The 15,041-nt window shown below is 47.0% G+C and overlaps 1 protein-coding gene across 5 annotated transcripts in view; it reads right to left on the bottom strand.

The window, feature by feature from the left end:
• LOC137439736 (phosphatidylinositol-binding clathrin assembly protein-like) overlaps window positions 1-15,041 on the bottom strand; it is a 68,808-nt gene that overhangs the window by 6,962 nt on the left and 46,805 nt on the right. For 3 of the 5 annotated variants that reach the window (XM_068135780.2, XM_078768225.1, XM_068135781.2), the window contains 6 exons: window positions 13,352-13,432; window positions 13,053-13,193; window positions 2,308-2,526; window positions 556-583; window positions 254-359; window positions 69-119 (listed from right to left, as the gene is read on the bottom strand). In XM_068135780.2, the coding sequence (XP_067991881.2) occupies window positions 69-119; window positions 254-359; window positions 556-583; window positions 2,308-2,526; window positions 13,053-13,193; window positions 13,352-13,432 (626 nt within the window). The remainder of the gene's footprint in view (window positions 1-68; window positions 120-253; window positions 360-555; window positions 584-2,307; window positions 2,527-13,052; window positions 13,194-13,351; window positions 13,433-15,041) is intronic. The other 2 variants (XM_078768226.1, XM_078768227.1) reach the window with 2 other exon arrangements.

Here is a 15,041-nt window from a genome sequence, read left to right as displayed (position 1 = left end):
GAAAGCTGTGATTATAAAACCCAAATATTTGTACATAGAGGAAGACAGTACTGTACAGACGGACTTACAATTCCAAAGCCAGGCTGTACAGAAGCAGGGAATCCCAAAGATCCAGGAGCCTAGGAAGGAAAGAATTCCTTCTTTTTTTCTTCTTTTTTTTCAAAGAAAACATCAAACCAAGTACCGGTAATCATACCAACAATGCACTTGTGAACAAATGCACCAACTAATGTTCATGTCACCAAGATTGTACCATTTGGGGAGTTGGGCTGGCTCCATGGGCCCATGCAGAAGGGGGAGCTGCTCTGGGCTGCCAATTAGCCCCACCAGTGAGCTTTCTCTCACCTCCCCACTGCCCCCTGGAGGTGCACAATGAGGACACATACATGAGGCAAATGTCAAGCTACAATTGGAATGTACGGGACAGGATATTCAAATCAATTAATAAAAAAAAACAAAAAACTATTTGGAACATATGCAAACACCATAAATGTTAAATTGTCAACAGTATGAACGTTCTGAGCAGTAGCATAGACAAAATGTAAAATTACTCACTTTTTTGCAGGACTGTCTATGCCAAGATCTACAGGAATGAGAGGGTGTGGGGCGGGGGGGAGGCAGGAGGGCACAGGCAAGTTAGCAATCCTGGAATTGCAACTTGTATACATCAACTGTATCGACATCGATACTGTACATGCTACTTTAGAATCTGAGATGTACCATACTACTACTTCTTCTTCAATGGCAACATTCAAATATTTCCACCTTCTTGTGGGTTCAGTCATAGAACATTCTTCACGAGTGGGATGCAAGGGCCAGATGTTCATCTGAAGGTTATTTTGTCAATAATTTGTTCAGAATATCGGTGATAATTCACTGACCTATTCTTCATGAAGGACACTTATGGGATATAGATAATCCACTGACTAATGCTGACAGATAGGACAACTCGGTTTAACGTACATCTGAGGGACGAAACGTATTGATGCCTCGCCCTGCATGGAAGGCTCCGGGATGGCAGTTTATAGCTGGGCCGAGATTTGAACCCAGGTAAGATGGCTAAAAGGTGAACATGCAAAACTCAGCTATCCGGTAAGACCACATCATATATGGGTAAGTGGCAAATAAATGATTGTTTTTTTTTTTCCTGTGGGCTGAAGTGAGACAAATCAAACTTTAGTAAAAATGAATTTTGTTCACATCAGGTTAGTGGGCTGAGTGCAGCAGGCCCAGTCCAAATACACCGACTCCAGGGTAGTGAAGCAAAACAAGTCACGACTAGAGAGTTCATAGAACACAATACCCCACACAGTGTTTAATTCAAATAATGATTTTAAAGATTGTTGAAAAAAATTCCAGAAGTTTAGCATTCTTGAGGCAGTCTTATACACCACCCTATATGCATATAACATGTCCAAGTACTGCTAATCTGGAGGTTATGCAAAGTCATATGAAAGCAATTTGTGTTGCAGTGTTCAAGTATATACAGTAATTCAATTTAAAATAAAAGAAAGATTGCAAAATTCGTATAAAAAATTTCCAGAATTTACCGCCTTTGATGCAGCGTCTCATACACCACCCTATCCACCACGTTACATTAGTTATTTGTGCGTGTCTGTTACGTCTTTAAAAAAAAAGTAAGTTTCCTGTTTGGAATAATTTTCTCCCTTGTTTAACTGCCAGGCAGACAGACGGAGGGAGAAAATCTGCGCATGTGCGATCGGGACAAATTCAGAGATAAAGTGCGGTAAAACCACAGGTTCGTTTTTCGATTAATGTTCAAAACATAACATTCAATTGAAAGTTGTTCCTCGAACATAAACAGACGTTTGTGGACAGACGGAGGAACATGAATTGCTTCACCCTGCTTTTCCTATGCGGAGTAAAAGTGGAAATCTCTATTAAACCGCCCCCCACACCTCCCCCCCCCCCCCCCCCTCGCTTCCCTCCCATTCTTCATTACATGTTCTGCGCCTCAACGAGGAAAACATAATGGTGTTTTGTTTTATTTAATGCCAATGTATGTTCAGTATCAGCAAGTGATTTGAAACCCATGAAATCTAGGTTAGTGAGACTGCACAAGCATTTGCTTTGTGCTACACAGATCATGAGTCTGACATCGTACCAACAAATAGTCCATCCATAGCGTACTAATTCATGCACGAGCTCTTCATTGAGACTCGGTTAAATTTTTATATATATATATATATATATAAACAGCAGGACCACAAATCAGACAGACAAAAGATCACCATACATGTGAGGAAACCCAGACTTCCTTTAACTTAGGAGACAAACCATACATACTGCCAACAAGACTCGCGAGGGACGAGTCCAGGTCCTTAACCAGCAGTTTGTTCGGTTGTGCTGATGGTGATGGTGATGGCATAACAGGAATTGTTGGGATGGGACAAGCGACCGGAGCTGGAGAGACGGAAGCTGGAATCTGCATTTGAGGAGTTGCTGGGGGTGGTTGTGTGGAGCTGCTGAGTGTTGGCAGGAGAAGGTCACCCAAAGAGGCCAAACCTAAGTAAGAATAAAAGAAAACGATATCGCCCACAAGTCTGTCGGCATACACCCCAAGTGCTCAGCTAACACCAACAAGGACCGAGATACAGTTATGAACGTTTGACCCGAGGACCGACATCTTTGCAGAGCTATCGCGTCCCTTCCAGGATACGTCTGTACAAATCTGGAACTGAATCTCTAAATGGGCATCCGATTATACCATGCTTCTGGGAAAAAAATAACGAAAGAAGGCTCGACTTCTTTCAAGGAACCATAGCATGTGGCCCACATAATGGTGAACGTTTCCTGTGCCTTACACGGGTCGGTGAGCACGATTGCTTTGCCATACATCGCATGGAGAGACTTGCAGAAAAACTCAGTGCATTCTTGGACACTAGAAACACCAGCTCCCTCAGGGAGCATCCATTTCTATATTATTTTGTAATAATGTGTGCTGTAAATTATGGAAATTATCATTATTCTTGTTGTTTTAGGAAGCTGCCTAGGAAAGACGCCATAACGTGCAACAATGCTCAAACTGGTATCTGCGCACCTTAATGCGTTTGTCCAAGGTGGAAAAAGACCAAAAAAAACCCCCACAGGAATTCCTCTGGATTTTTTGCAGTCAATTCTAAAGCAACAAAAGCTAAACGAGTACGAAAACAATGTGAAGGCCTCTAACTTATGATACAATTAGGGCGTCGCTCCCGGTTGGGGTGGGACAGTGTCAATGTATCGTGAGTGACTCAGTGTCACTCGCTATACCCTGTCCCACCACCACCGGGGGGGGGGGGGGGGGGCGCAACACACTACACATTGGCATCAGCCCCGCCTTCGGAACCCCCAGGAAAGGAAAGGGGCGGTGATGGAAAACCAAGTAGCTACAACATTTGTCTTATGACCCTGAGTCCTGCTCACAGGTTTGTTTGAGTTTGGATAATTAACGACCGAATGAATCAGCCACACACAGACAAGCCAAACACCAAATTTCGTATTTTAGTAGGATGGTGACAAAAAGTGATCGATGAAATAAACGGTAGGAACATGTTACGACTCACCAAGATGAAGACCACGACAGGTGAAAAGATGCCCCTGATGAGCAAAACTTGTGGAATTGTGCAACGATGAGAACGTGACGCAGCAGAACGAATTATTTCATCGATCATGTGAAAAATGAAGAAGAAGAAGAAGAGGATACCTCGGAGGCGTGATACATCTCGCCTGGCGATTTATAGGCAAACGCTCGTTGCGCTGAGAGCGGTTTCTACGGTATATATGCTTTTATTTGCTTTATAGTGGAACAACACCTTTTTCTTCTTCTCCTATAAAAGGATGCTTTCGTCTTGCTCACCAAATCTATTCATTCCAAAAAATAATAATAATACCATCTCTTACAGTTCCTCTTTTCTACATTCCCGAAACTCTCCAGCCCTCCACCCCTTCAGCGTCCTCAAACGTATTTTTGACTCGAAGGTCTCAAACTCATTTTGCACAAAATGTTCGTTTCCCATGAATCGTACACTTTTCAAAATCCAATCTCACCCCTCCCCTCCAAATCTTCCCCATCCCCCCTCCCCTCCCAAACTTCCCCATCACCCCTCCTCTCCAAATCTACCCCCTTACCCCTCACCTCCAAATCTTCCCCATCACCCATCTCTTTCAAATATTCCCCCTTGCCCCTCCCCTCCAAATCTTCCCCATCACCCATCCCTTTCAAATCTTCCCCCTTGCCCCTCCCCTCCAAATCTTCCCCATCACACCTTCCCTCCAAAACTTCCCTATCACCCCTCCCCTCCAAAACTTCCCCATCACCCCTCCCCTCCAAATCTGCCCCCTTGCCCCTCCCCTCCAAATCTTCCCCATCACCCATCCCTTTCAAATCTCCCCCCTTGCCCCTTCCCTCCCCTCCCTCCTAAACTCCCCCCACACCCCTCCCCTCCGAGACTCTCCCTTGCTCCTCCCCTCCTAGACTCCCCTCTCCTCCTCAAAGTGTCCTCCCTGCTTCTTCCCCCTTCCAACTTTCACCTTCATCTCCCCCAACCTTCTGCCTCGCTCTTCCCCCTCCTCAAATAACACCTCACTGTGCCTCACCCAATCTCCATCAAACCTTTTGTCCGCCCCATTCTTCCCTTTCTCCAAGCTATTCTGTAATCTCTGAAATCTCTGACACACGTTCAACAGCTCTCCCTACCTCTTCCTCCTCTTCCTCCTCTTCCACATCTTACCCTACCCCTCCCCCCCCCCCCCCCGTTCTGTATCCGATGCTCCCCCTTCCTCTTCATTAACGGTATAGACCTCAAACATCCGGGGCCTTCGCTCAAACTTGACTGATCTCTCCATACAGGTTGCTTCTGACAAACCAGATGTGATCTGCTTAACAGAAACTTTCCTCCTTCATGATGTCTCTGATGCCTTGGTATCTCTCCCAGGTTACTCCCTCCTCCGGTATGATAGACCTGAGCCTCGTCCTGGAGGTGGGGTTGCTATCTTTATAAAAAAACTCTTCCTCACTCGCCCTCCACTGCCCTCTCTCCACCTCACCCCCAGGAATACCTTTGGCTACGGCTTCCCCTTCGCTCCCACCTTTTGTTCATATGTGTGTTGTACCGTCCACCAAACAGTGATGACTCCATCTACATCTCGCTGTCTGATAATATGGACCAACTTCTATCTACCCATCCCAACTCTCTCTTCCTCATATGTGGTGATTTCAATTGTCACCATTCCAGTTGGCTGGGTTTGGGTAGCTCTCTCACCAGCCATGGCTCTTCAGCAAAGGACTTCTGCGACTCACTGGGACTGACACAATCTGTCAATTTCCCGACCCGGATCTCAGTCAACGGAGCATCTTCTCTTCTGGACTTGGTTATGACTAACTTCCCTGAAAATGTCTGCTGCTCTTCTTCTGCTCCAATCGGCTCATCTGATCATGTGCTTGTTAAAGTGGACATCTCTCTGACCATTCTCAGAGAGCCTCCTCAGCGTCGATGAGTCTGGCATTTCACTCAGGCCAACTGGCACGGTCTTCAAGCAGCCATCAATCATCTGGACTGGTCTCCCATCTCACCACCTCTGACATCAACTCATCCTGGGAATTCTTTCAAAGTAAATTGCTCTCTCTCATGCACAGATTTATCCCATCTAGTCTTCAGTTGTCATACCCTTCCTCCCGTCCACGGTACACGGAATCTTGTGGTGAGGCTGTTGCCCAGAAACAACTTGCTTTCGTCTCCTGGAAAGCAAATCCAACGGAAGGAAATCTCATTTCCTTTCACAAAGCCCGAAACAAGTGTGTGTCCACCCTCAGGAGAGCCAGGAAACAATATCTCACCGTTCTCAAGACCGAACTCTCTTATCTGTCTCCCTCTTCCAAATCCTGGTGGCGTCTGGTCAAATCTGTTTCTGGTGTTTGTTCCCCCTCCATCCCCTCCCTCACCTCAAATGGCTACACGGCTGACTCCGCACGTGAAAAAGCTGAATGCCTCAACTCTGTGTTTGCCTCTAAATCTTGTGTCCCAAACCCATCCCTCTCTGTACCCACCGTACCCAGTCGTACCCAGCTGCTCCTGGACTCTGTGTCCTTTCCTCCTGACAAGGTGGAAAAGTTTCTGTCAACCCTCGACTCCGATTCTGCAACTGGTCCTGACGGCATCAGCCCACGGGTCCTAAAATCATGTTCTTCCGCTCTTTCACTCCCTCTCTCTGTTCTCTTCACCCTCTCTTTTGCTCAAGGTCATCTGCCATCTGCTTGGAAATCAGCCAACATCACCGCTTTGCACAAAAAAGGTGCAAAAACAGATCCTAGCAACTACAGACCAATCAGCCTTCTCCCAATTATCAGCAAAGTCATGGAATCCATCATTGCTTCAGATATGAAATCTTTCCTCTTCTCCAATGGCTTGATCTCTGACCATCAATTTGGTTTCAGACCTGGTCACTCTACTCTGGACATGCTGCTTCTGCTTTCTCAACAATGAATGGAGGTCCTCAACACCAAACAGGAAATTAGAGCCGTCTCCCTTGACATTTGACGTGCCTTCGATACGGTCTGGCACCCCGCTCTGCTCACCAAACTCTCCTCCTTTGGTATCCATGGAAATCTCCACGCATGGCTGGCGGACTTCCTCTCTCGTCGTAGTCAACGTGTGGCCCTGAATGGGTTTCTCTCATCTCCTCTTCCTGTTCAGGCTGGAGTTCCCCAAGGCAGTGTTCTGGGCCCTGTGCTTTTTCTGGTCTTCATCAATGATCTCTCTGACTCTCTTGAAAATCCTCTCTATCTCTTTGCTGACGACTCTACTCTCTGTCGCTCCATTCCTCATCCCTCAGATCGGCAGTCTGCAACCTCCTCACTCTCTGCAGACCTGGACAAAATCACAGACTGGGCAAACAAGTGGAACATGTCTTTCAATCCTGACAAATCTCACACTCTTACAATGTCTCTCCGAAAAGACCGACTGGACAACCCTCCCATCCACTTTCTGAATAATCCTCTCCAAGAAGTTCTGTCACTCAAGCTTTTGGGTCTCACTATCTGCCATGATCTTTCCTGGGAAAACCACATTTCAAATCTGGCCTCCAAAGCCAGTCGTCGACTGGGCATCCTCCGTCGTGCGAAGTCCTTCCTTGGTACACCTGAGCTCCTCACCACTTACAAGGCTTTCATCCGCAGCTCTATGGAATACTGCTCTCCCCTCTGGTCTGGTGCTCCTGCCTCACACCTAGCTCGTCTTCACGCTGTTGAAACCAAAGCGTTCAGAATCATTGGAATCTCCCACGATGAAGCTAACTCCAAGGGCCTTTCACTCACTCACCGCAGGCAGGTTGGTGGTCTTTCCGTTTTCTACCGACTCCTCTCTGGCCTTGCCCCCCCAGCTCTCTCTGGGCTCTGTCCCCCAAATATTCCTTCAGGTCGCACAAGATCTGCCTGCAACCCTCTTATGGTTAAACTGCCGAAATCAAGACTTTCTGCTCACCTTCACTCCTCTTTTCTCCCGCCTCTGGAACAAACTCCCTCACTCTCTTCAATCCCACTCCACCCTCCAGGTCTTTAAAACAGCTGTTCACCACCATCTCTTATCTTCCCCCATCCAAAACCTTGATCTTTTCTACCCCCGCTAATTTCACCGAAAATCCTACACTTTTTTTTTTTTTGAAATACCAACTTCTGTCCTGGAAGTCTTTGGTCCCCTTGTGTTTTATACCTCTCCCCCCCCCCCCTTCCCACGCCTCCTCCCCTCAAACCCTCCCACACTTCTCCCTGCTCTCAAATGTTGTGTTTGTGTGCTTCCCCTTCTCTCCCCATCTTGTCTTCTGCTCCCTCTTTTTATATATTTTGTTTGTCTGGTTGATTCGTTTGTGAAATAAATGTTAGCTCTTTCACGAGTCTCGATTCAGTATACAAAAATTTAAAAAATAAAAAAAATAGGACTAATGAGATTGATGTCTATCTGTGTAGGATGTGGAAGTTCGATTTCAATAAAGCCTCACTTCTGTGATCTAGGTCTTGGATCAATTCCATTACAATTTATTGAAATCGCTTCCGAGACGTACAAGGACATGGACAAGCTCATCAAACTGGAACACTTTTGCGGTGATCCGAATGTGAGCGATGCTGCCGGACAGTGGACACACTGGCTTCATTCTTTGGGGCTCTATACGGCTCTTGTCCCGGATATCACAGATCCTCAGAGACTGAACGGCTTGTCCTGCAACGTGTCTCACACGGTCTACGAATAAGTCTCCCACTGCACGACCTATGCGGAAGCTGTGGAGACCGTGACAGCCCTTTATGTTAAACCTTGAAGCACGATTTACGCTCGACATCTTCTAGCGCCGCGCAGGCAGGAATCTGCGGAATCGCTGGATCAATACGCTCAGGTCTTGCGGCAACTTGGCAAAGACTGTGCAGTCCCGGATCGTGTGGCCTTGGAGGGCACGGATGATCTCGGACGTGACACCTTCATAACCGGGCTCCAGTCTCCCACGATCCACCAGCGTCTCCTCGAGAACGAAACACTGACCTTCAAAACAGCTTTCGACCAAGCCCGGGTCCTCCAATCGGCACAAGTCAGATCTGAAATGTACGGCCGGCCATTCGTAACTGCTGACACTACGGCCTACGCTGATTATCGCGGTGAATCTGCCGCCGAGCGTGGGTTCTTGCGAGCCAGGATTCCCGCAGAGAGGGCTTGGATGATGAGGAGAGCGAGCCAATCACCGTGACCGTGGTGACTCCTGCAGGGGCAGGGGTCGAGAAGCACGTCAGAAGCACGTCAGACTGCCAAATGTTTATTTTGTGGAAATCGCCGCCACTCCCGCTCGCTATGCCCTGCTTGGGAAATGATGTGCCATAACTGTGGGAAGAAAGGTCACTTTGCCAAGGTCTGTTGGTCGACCAAAGCCTGACGGACGACGCTCGCTGGAGCACGCATGTCTTTGGGCTCGCGGAGAGTTCCGAGCGGCCTTGCGCGGGCTGTGATTCCGGTGGAAATCAACAGCGAGTCAGTGGAAGCGCTGATCGATACTGGAAGCGACAGGAGCTACATCAGCCAGCATCTCAAACGACACGGATGGCCCACTGTTGGGGCAACGCAATGCATATACAGGCTTCGGGGACTTTGTGGCAGCGATCACGAGGATTCTGTGTAGTTAAGCTGGTTGCCAATGATGTTATGTACTAGGATGTGAAGTTAATGGTGTTTTGGAATCTGCGCTCTGATGTGCTTCTCGGTCACAACTTCTTGAAATGGGCATAAATGTCGAGAAATGCAGTTCAGGGCTCATACTCATACTCTCTCAGAAGGCGCCGCGCCGGGCTCGGTATGCGACTTAGCGGAGATGGCTATCGAACCACCCCCGCTGGTCCTGAGTTTAACACCTAATTGTCACCCCGTGACCGTGAAATCTAGGCGGTATTCGCAGCCCAATGTTCAGTTTATCGCTGATGAGACTAAACATCTTTTACTTGAGGGAGTCATCAAATCCAGTTGATCGCCATGGCGGGCTCAAGTGCTGGTTGTCAATGGCGCTAATCATTGCAAACGCATGGTCATCGACTACTCACAAACGATTAATCGCTTTACACAACTCGATGCCTACCCACTTCCTAGAAAGGATGACATGGTCCGGTCTGTATCTAAATACCGAGTTTTCAGTACGATGGACCTTCGGAGCACCTATCATCAAATCCCTATACGAGAAGCCGGCCACCCCAACACGGCCTTCAAGTCTGGTCAGCGGCTGTACCAATTTCGTCGAATCCCCTTCGGGGTTACGAACGGGGTTGCATATTTTCAACGGGCAATAGATGATATCCTATCAAATGAGCAATTGAAGGATGTATTTGTTTACGTCAATAATGTCACTGTGTGCGGCAGGAACCAGAAAGATCACGATGCTAATCTGCGCCGCTTCTTGGAGGTGGCCCGGAAATACCACTCGACCTTCAACGAAGCCAAATGCAGTTACTCCGTGAGAACTATAGATCTTTTGGGTTACACTGTGTCCGGAGGGGAGATACAGCCCGATTCGGCGCGACTTCAGCCCCTACTCGACTTAGCAGCGAGTGATGGGGTTGTTTGCGTATTACTCCCAGTGTGTCCCACGTTTCTCTGAGAAGATACGTCCTCTCGTCGAGTGCAAAACATTTCCGTTGACCTTGGCCACTCAAACGTCCTTTCAACAACTGAAGGATGACATAGCTGGTGCCATTGTCCATCGATGAGACGGTCCCTTTCTTGGTGGAGACGGATGCGTCAGATTGCACCATCGCGGTCACACTGAACCGAGAGGGGGAGGGGGAGGGAGGAAGGAAGCATTTTCAACTAATCACGGATCAGCAATCAGTTGCCTTTATGTACGACAGGAAACACTCTCAAAAGATTAAGAATGAGAAGATCGCACGCTAGCGCATAGAGTTGGTGGACTATAGCTTTGATATCGTGTACAGACTGGGAAAGGATAACCGTGCAGCCGACGCCTCGTCTCGGCCCATCTGCTCCGGAATGACGGTCTACGTACCATACATAATTCGCGTTGTCACCCGGGCATCTCCCGTATGCCCCATTTGGTTCGGAGCAGGAAATTACCTTTATCCATCGACGATATTCGTGCCCAGTTTGCGCGGAACACAAGCCGAGTTTTTACAAGCCTCCTATGGGTACGTTGATACACACTGGACGGCCGTGGGAGCGACTGAACATCGACCTCAAAGGGCCCTTGGCCTGCGGCGACGCGCACCGCTACCTTCTAACGGTAGTTGCCGAGTATTCACGATTCCCGTTGGCATTTTCGTGCTCGGACATGTCGTCTCTTACGGTAATCCGATGTTTTCGGCAGTTGTTCCTTATGTTCGGCTATCGTGCATTCATACACAGTGACGGGGGACGGCATTCTTATCTCGCGAAATCAAGCAATTTCTCCTTGAGCGGGGTATTGCTTCAAGCCGCACCACTGCGTACAATCCCCAAGGGAACGGGTTGATTTAACGTTACAATGGGATTATATGGAGAGCGGTTACTATGGCTCTGCGAACCCACGGGATGACTTCGAACATGTGGGAGCGTGTTTTGCCAGAAGCAATCAGGTCCCTGCTATGTACTAATGCCACCCCTCACGAGCGATTCTTCAAGTACCAGCACCGTAGTTCTAGCGGGCAGCCTCTACACTCATGGTTGGCCGAGCCAGCTCCGGCTTTCCTTAAGCGAGCGGTCAGACAGAGAAAATATGAACCGCTCATTGACCGCGTGGAAATATTGGAAGCAAATCCGGAATACGCGCATGTTCGTTTGGCCGACGGCAGAAAAACCACCATGTCGGTCTGGCATCTCGCACCTTGTGGAGAGGTTGACCGGCAGCCTGGCATGTGTACCGGCCGAGGCCGACTCGACTTCCCCCGCCAGGTGGGATTCGCTCGCGGACAATACGGCGAGTGGGAATGCCACTTTGGACCCCGTGGGGGTGTCACCTGTGCATGGGAGCCTTCAGAGTCCTCAGAGTAAAACGTCCGAAGAGGGGGATCTGCCGCTACCGAGCGTTGGGGGCGTGAGCGCTGACGGGGTACATCGCACTCGCTCGGGCAGGCTCTGTCAACAACTTACGCATTTTGGTTGGTAGATTTTACGCGCTGATATCGGCCTTTTATACCTGCTGGCCAAGATTCTTAACGGAGGGAGATTGTGATGAAAATGAAGAAGAAGAAGATGCTTCGGAGGCATGATACATCTCGCATGGCTATTTATAGGCAAACGCTCGGTGCGCTGAGAGCGGTGAATGGGATACAGAGATGAGTGTTGGTTGATCTTTGCAAGAAGACTAATTGCTGGCTTACGAGTAAGAAAGCTTTTACCTTTTATATATATATATATATATATTTACTACTGTGTTCAAAAAGTATCCGACCTTTATTTTTCGTGCGTAAAAAAAAAGAAGCTTGGGAGGCGTTGATTGGTGCACGTATGTAGGCGATCCTAATGTGCACGCGTGAATTTTTTCCCACCTGCAGAAGCTGTCATTCGACGGCAGACCGCCGATGAGTGAGGACATGTAAGTGAGCGCCGTCGGATTTTCGTTTTTGACAAAATGACGGAAAAACTTGAACAACGCTACTGCATCAAATTTTGTGTAAAGCTTGGCGATTCCCAAGTGGAAACGATCCGCAAGATTCAACACCGTTCATTCCATTATGAAGGAGGATTTGGGCTTCAGGAGAATCTCAGCGAAGTTCGTACCAAAGCTGCTAACGATTGAGCAGAAGCAACTCCGTTTGGAGATCGCACAGGACATGCTGGAGACTGTGAACAGCGATCCCAGCTTCCTCAACACAGTGATCACTGGCGATGAGTCCAGGGTTTATGGGTATGACCCAGAAACCAAGTTGCAGTCATCACAATGGAAGCATCCAACATCCCCGAGGCCAAAAAACACAAAATTTGATGCAGTAGCGTTGTTCAAGTTTTTCCGTCATTTTGTCAAAAACGAAAATCCGACGGCGCTCACTTACATGTCCTCACTCATCGGCGGTCTGCCGTCGAATGACAGCTTCTGCAGGTGGGAAAAAATTCACGCGTGCGCATTAGGATCGCCTACATACGTGCACCAATCAACGCCTCCCTAGCTTCTTTTTTTTTTACGCACGAAAAATAAAGGTCGGATACTTTTTGAACACACTACGTATATATATGCTTTTATATGCTTTGTAGGACTAATGAGATTGATGTCTATCTGTGTAGGACGTGGAAGATCGATTTCAATAAAGCCTCACTTCTGTGAATGAGGTCTTGGATAAATTCCATTACAGATCATTTAAAGGAAATGCGAAGGTAACGGTGATCGCAATAAATCAATCTCCAGATAAGGTTATTCATTCATTCAGTGATTAGGTCAGATCATGCCTGAGACTTGCAAACAAGAGTTTCTCTTCTCTGATCCAAATGGAGTTTTATCCCGCTTAAAGGAATCTCCATCTTAACTATTCATTCACTTTTTGGAGAAACTAAAAATTCCAAATTAAAAATATTTACGTAATGAGAACCAACACCACCTACCAGAACTCTGATCCACTGGAGTGGGAGACGCCCCACCAAACAGATCCAGGTCGACTGCCTGAGGGACCAGGGACGTTTGAGGTTCCACCGAAGCCGGCTGAGGGCTGAGCGCCGTCGTAGCCGGAGGTGAAGAGCCAATCGCTGCAAACACCACGACCGAAGCGGTACTTTGAACGGAAGAATGTCCGTTCTTTTGTTTCCGTGGCTGCCTTTCAATAGCGTACGGGCTCGTAATGAAGTGAGTGGGAATGTCCATGCCCTTAGTGACTTAAACGAATGAAGAAGAATTTGAGGCTCACCTGAAAAAGGATCAGCACTGGAAGTAGGAAGCGAAGCAGCCGGAGGAATAGCAGGTGATTCTACAGCAGCTGTAAAGGCTTCTGAAAGGAAGATTTTAAACTTATTTTAAAATAATTCTGTGAATTTGTGCACAGGACAGAATAATAAAAACTAGAAAACCAAAGGTGGGATAGATAGACAGACGGAGAGCACATCTAGAGTCAGTCCCTTCTGGTGAAACTGGTCGGGGACTGATAAGAAACAGCATTTACTGTACACGCTGTAAGATGAGGTTCACGTGGCCTTTTTATTTTTTTTAATCGATAAGAAACATTAAACGGTCACAAGTATAATCATATTGTTTTTTTGGTTTGGAGAGTATTCTACAATAATAGCCAAGGCAAAGATTCTGACGTCTCACAGAAATACCGTAAATTAATTGTACCACTATGAAAGCAAAACGAGAGAGTTTATAGATCACCTTACACTGCACTGTCTCAAGAAACAATGACAGGGTCTATGAGTGGAAAATTTGTTTGGTCGGGATGAGGTAAAATGCCGTAATATTTTGGCCGAGTACTGCCAAACGGAGGGGTTTTGAAAGTGCTGGAAAGTCAACTCATGTTCTACGGTATATAAAAAAATAAAAATAAAAATAAATAAATTAATGTTCTACGGTATAATTCAATATAAATAAAATAAGGATTGTAAAAGGTCGTAGAAAACAGAAATCCGAAAGTTTACCACCATTGATGCAGCATCTATTACACCACCTATTTAACATGTCACATTAGTTATTCGTGCCTGTCGCTTGTGTCCTTTATGGCGTTTTTAAAACAGCAAGTTTCCTGTTTGGAATGATTTTAAATTTTGTTTGACTGGCAGACAGGCAGACAGGCGGAAAAATTATCTCACTCCTCTCTGCAATGGCATGTGCGATCAGGACCAATTCAGAGGCAAAGTATTGCTGAACTAAAACAGGTTCATTTTCCGACTCGTGGTCCGATTTGTGTTCAAAATATAATTTTCAATTTAAATCAAGTTGTTCCTCGATCAAACTGATGTTTTTACACAGAAGGCCAGAGAAACAGACAGACAGCCAGAGACAGACGTGAACCAATTGCTTCACCCTGCTTTTTGCTTCGCGTGCATGGCGTAATAACTATGGAAGACTCGAATCATTTTAAAAGTTTAAACCAATTACTGCAGAGTTGTTGTCCAAGTTAAGATAAATCACAACAATGTCTCGCCTTTTACCAAGTTTGGGATTAATTGACATTATTCAAAATAAATGTTAATCAGAGGGAATGATGAGTACCACCTTTAGAGGCCATTTTTTCCTGCAGAGCAGGGGTTGGCCTTTTTTGGGCACTGTGGTCCCCTTTTTGAAGCAATGTTTTATGGCTGGATGCCCTTCCTGTCGCCAACCCTGTTAGTCACCCCTTGCGACACACAGGGAATTACCAGTGAACCGGTACTCAATTTGCCGACCTCAGAAGGATGACAGGCTGAGTCAACCCCCCTGGCGTTAATTCAGCGATCGACCGGGATTCAAACCCAGGATCCTAGGATCCCAAGCCAGCACCCTAACCGCTAAGCCAACACCAGGCTCAGGAGAGGCTATTGGTAATTAATGAATCAGATATTTTAAAAAGTTTTGGAATGGGGCACATCTGATTCAAAACAATAACAGGAAGGACAAAACAATAA

The sequence above is a fragment of the Myxine glutinosa genome, chromosome 14 (assembly GCF_964187855.1).
Source record: "Myxine glutinosa chromosome 14, kmMyxGlut1.1, whole genome shotgun sequence".
Lineage (NCBI taxonomy): Eukaryota > Metazoa > Chordata > Myxini > Myxiniformes > Myxinidae > Myxine > Myxine glutinosa.
The sequence above is the reverse complement of the archived record's forward strand: the minus strand, read 5'-3'. Positions and strand labels throughout refer to the sequence as shown.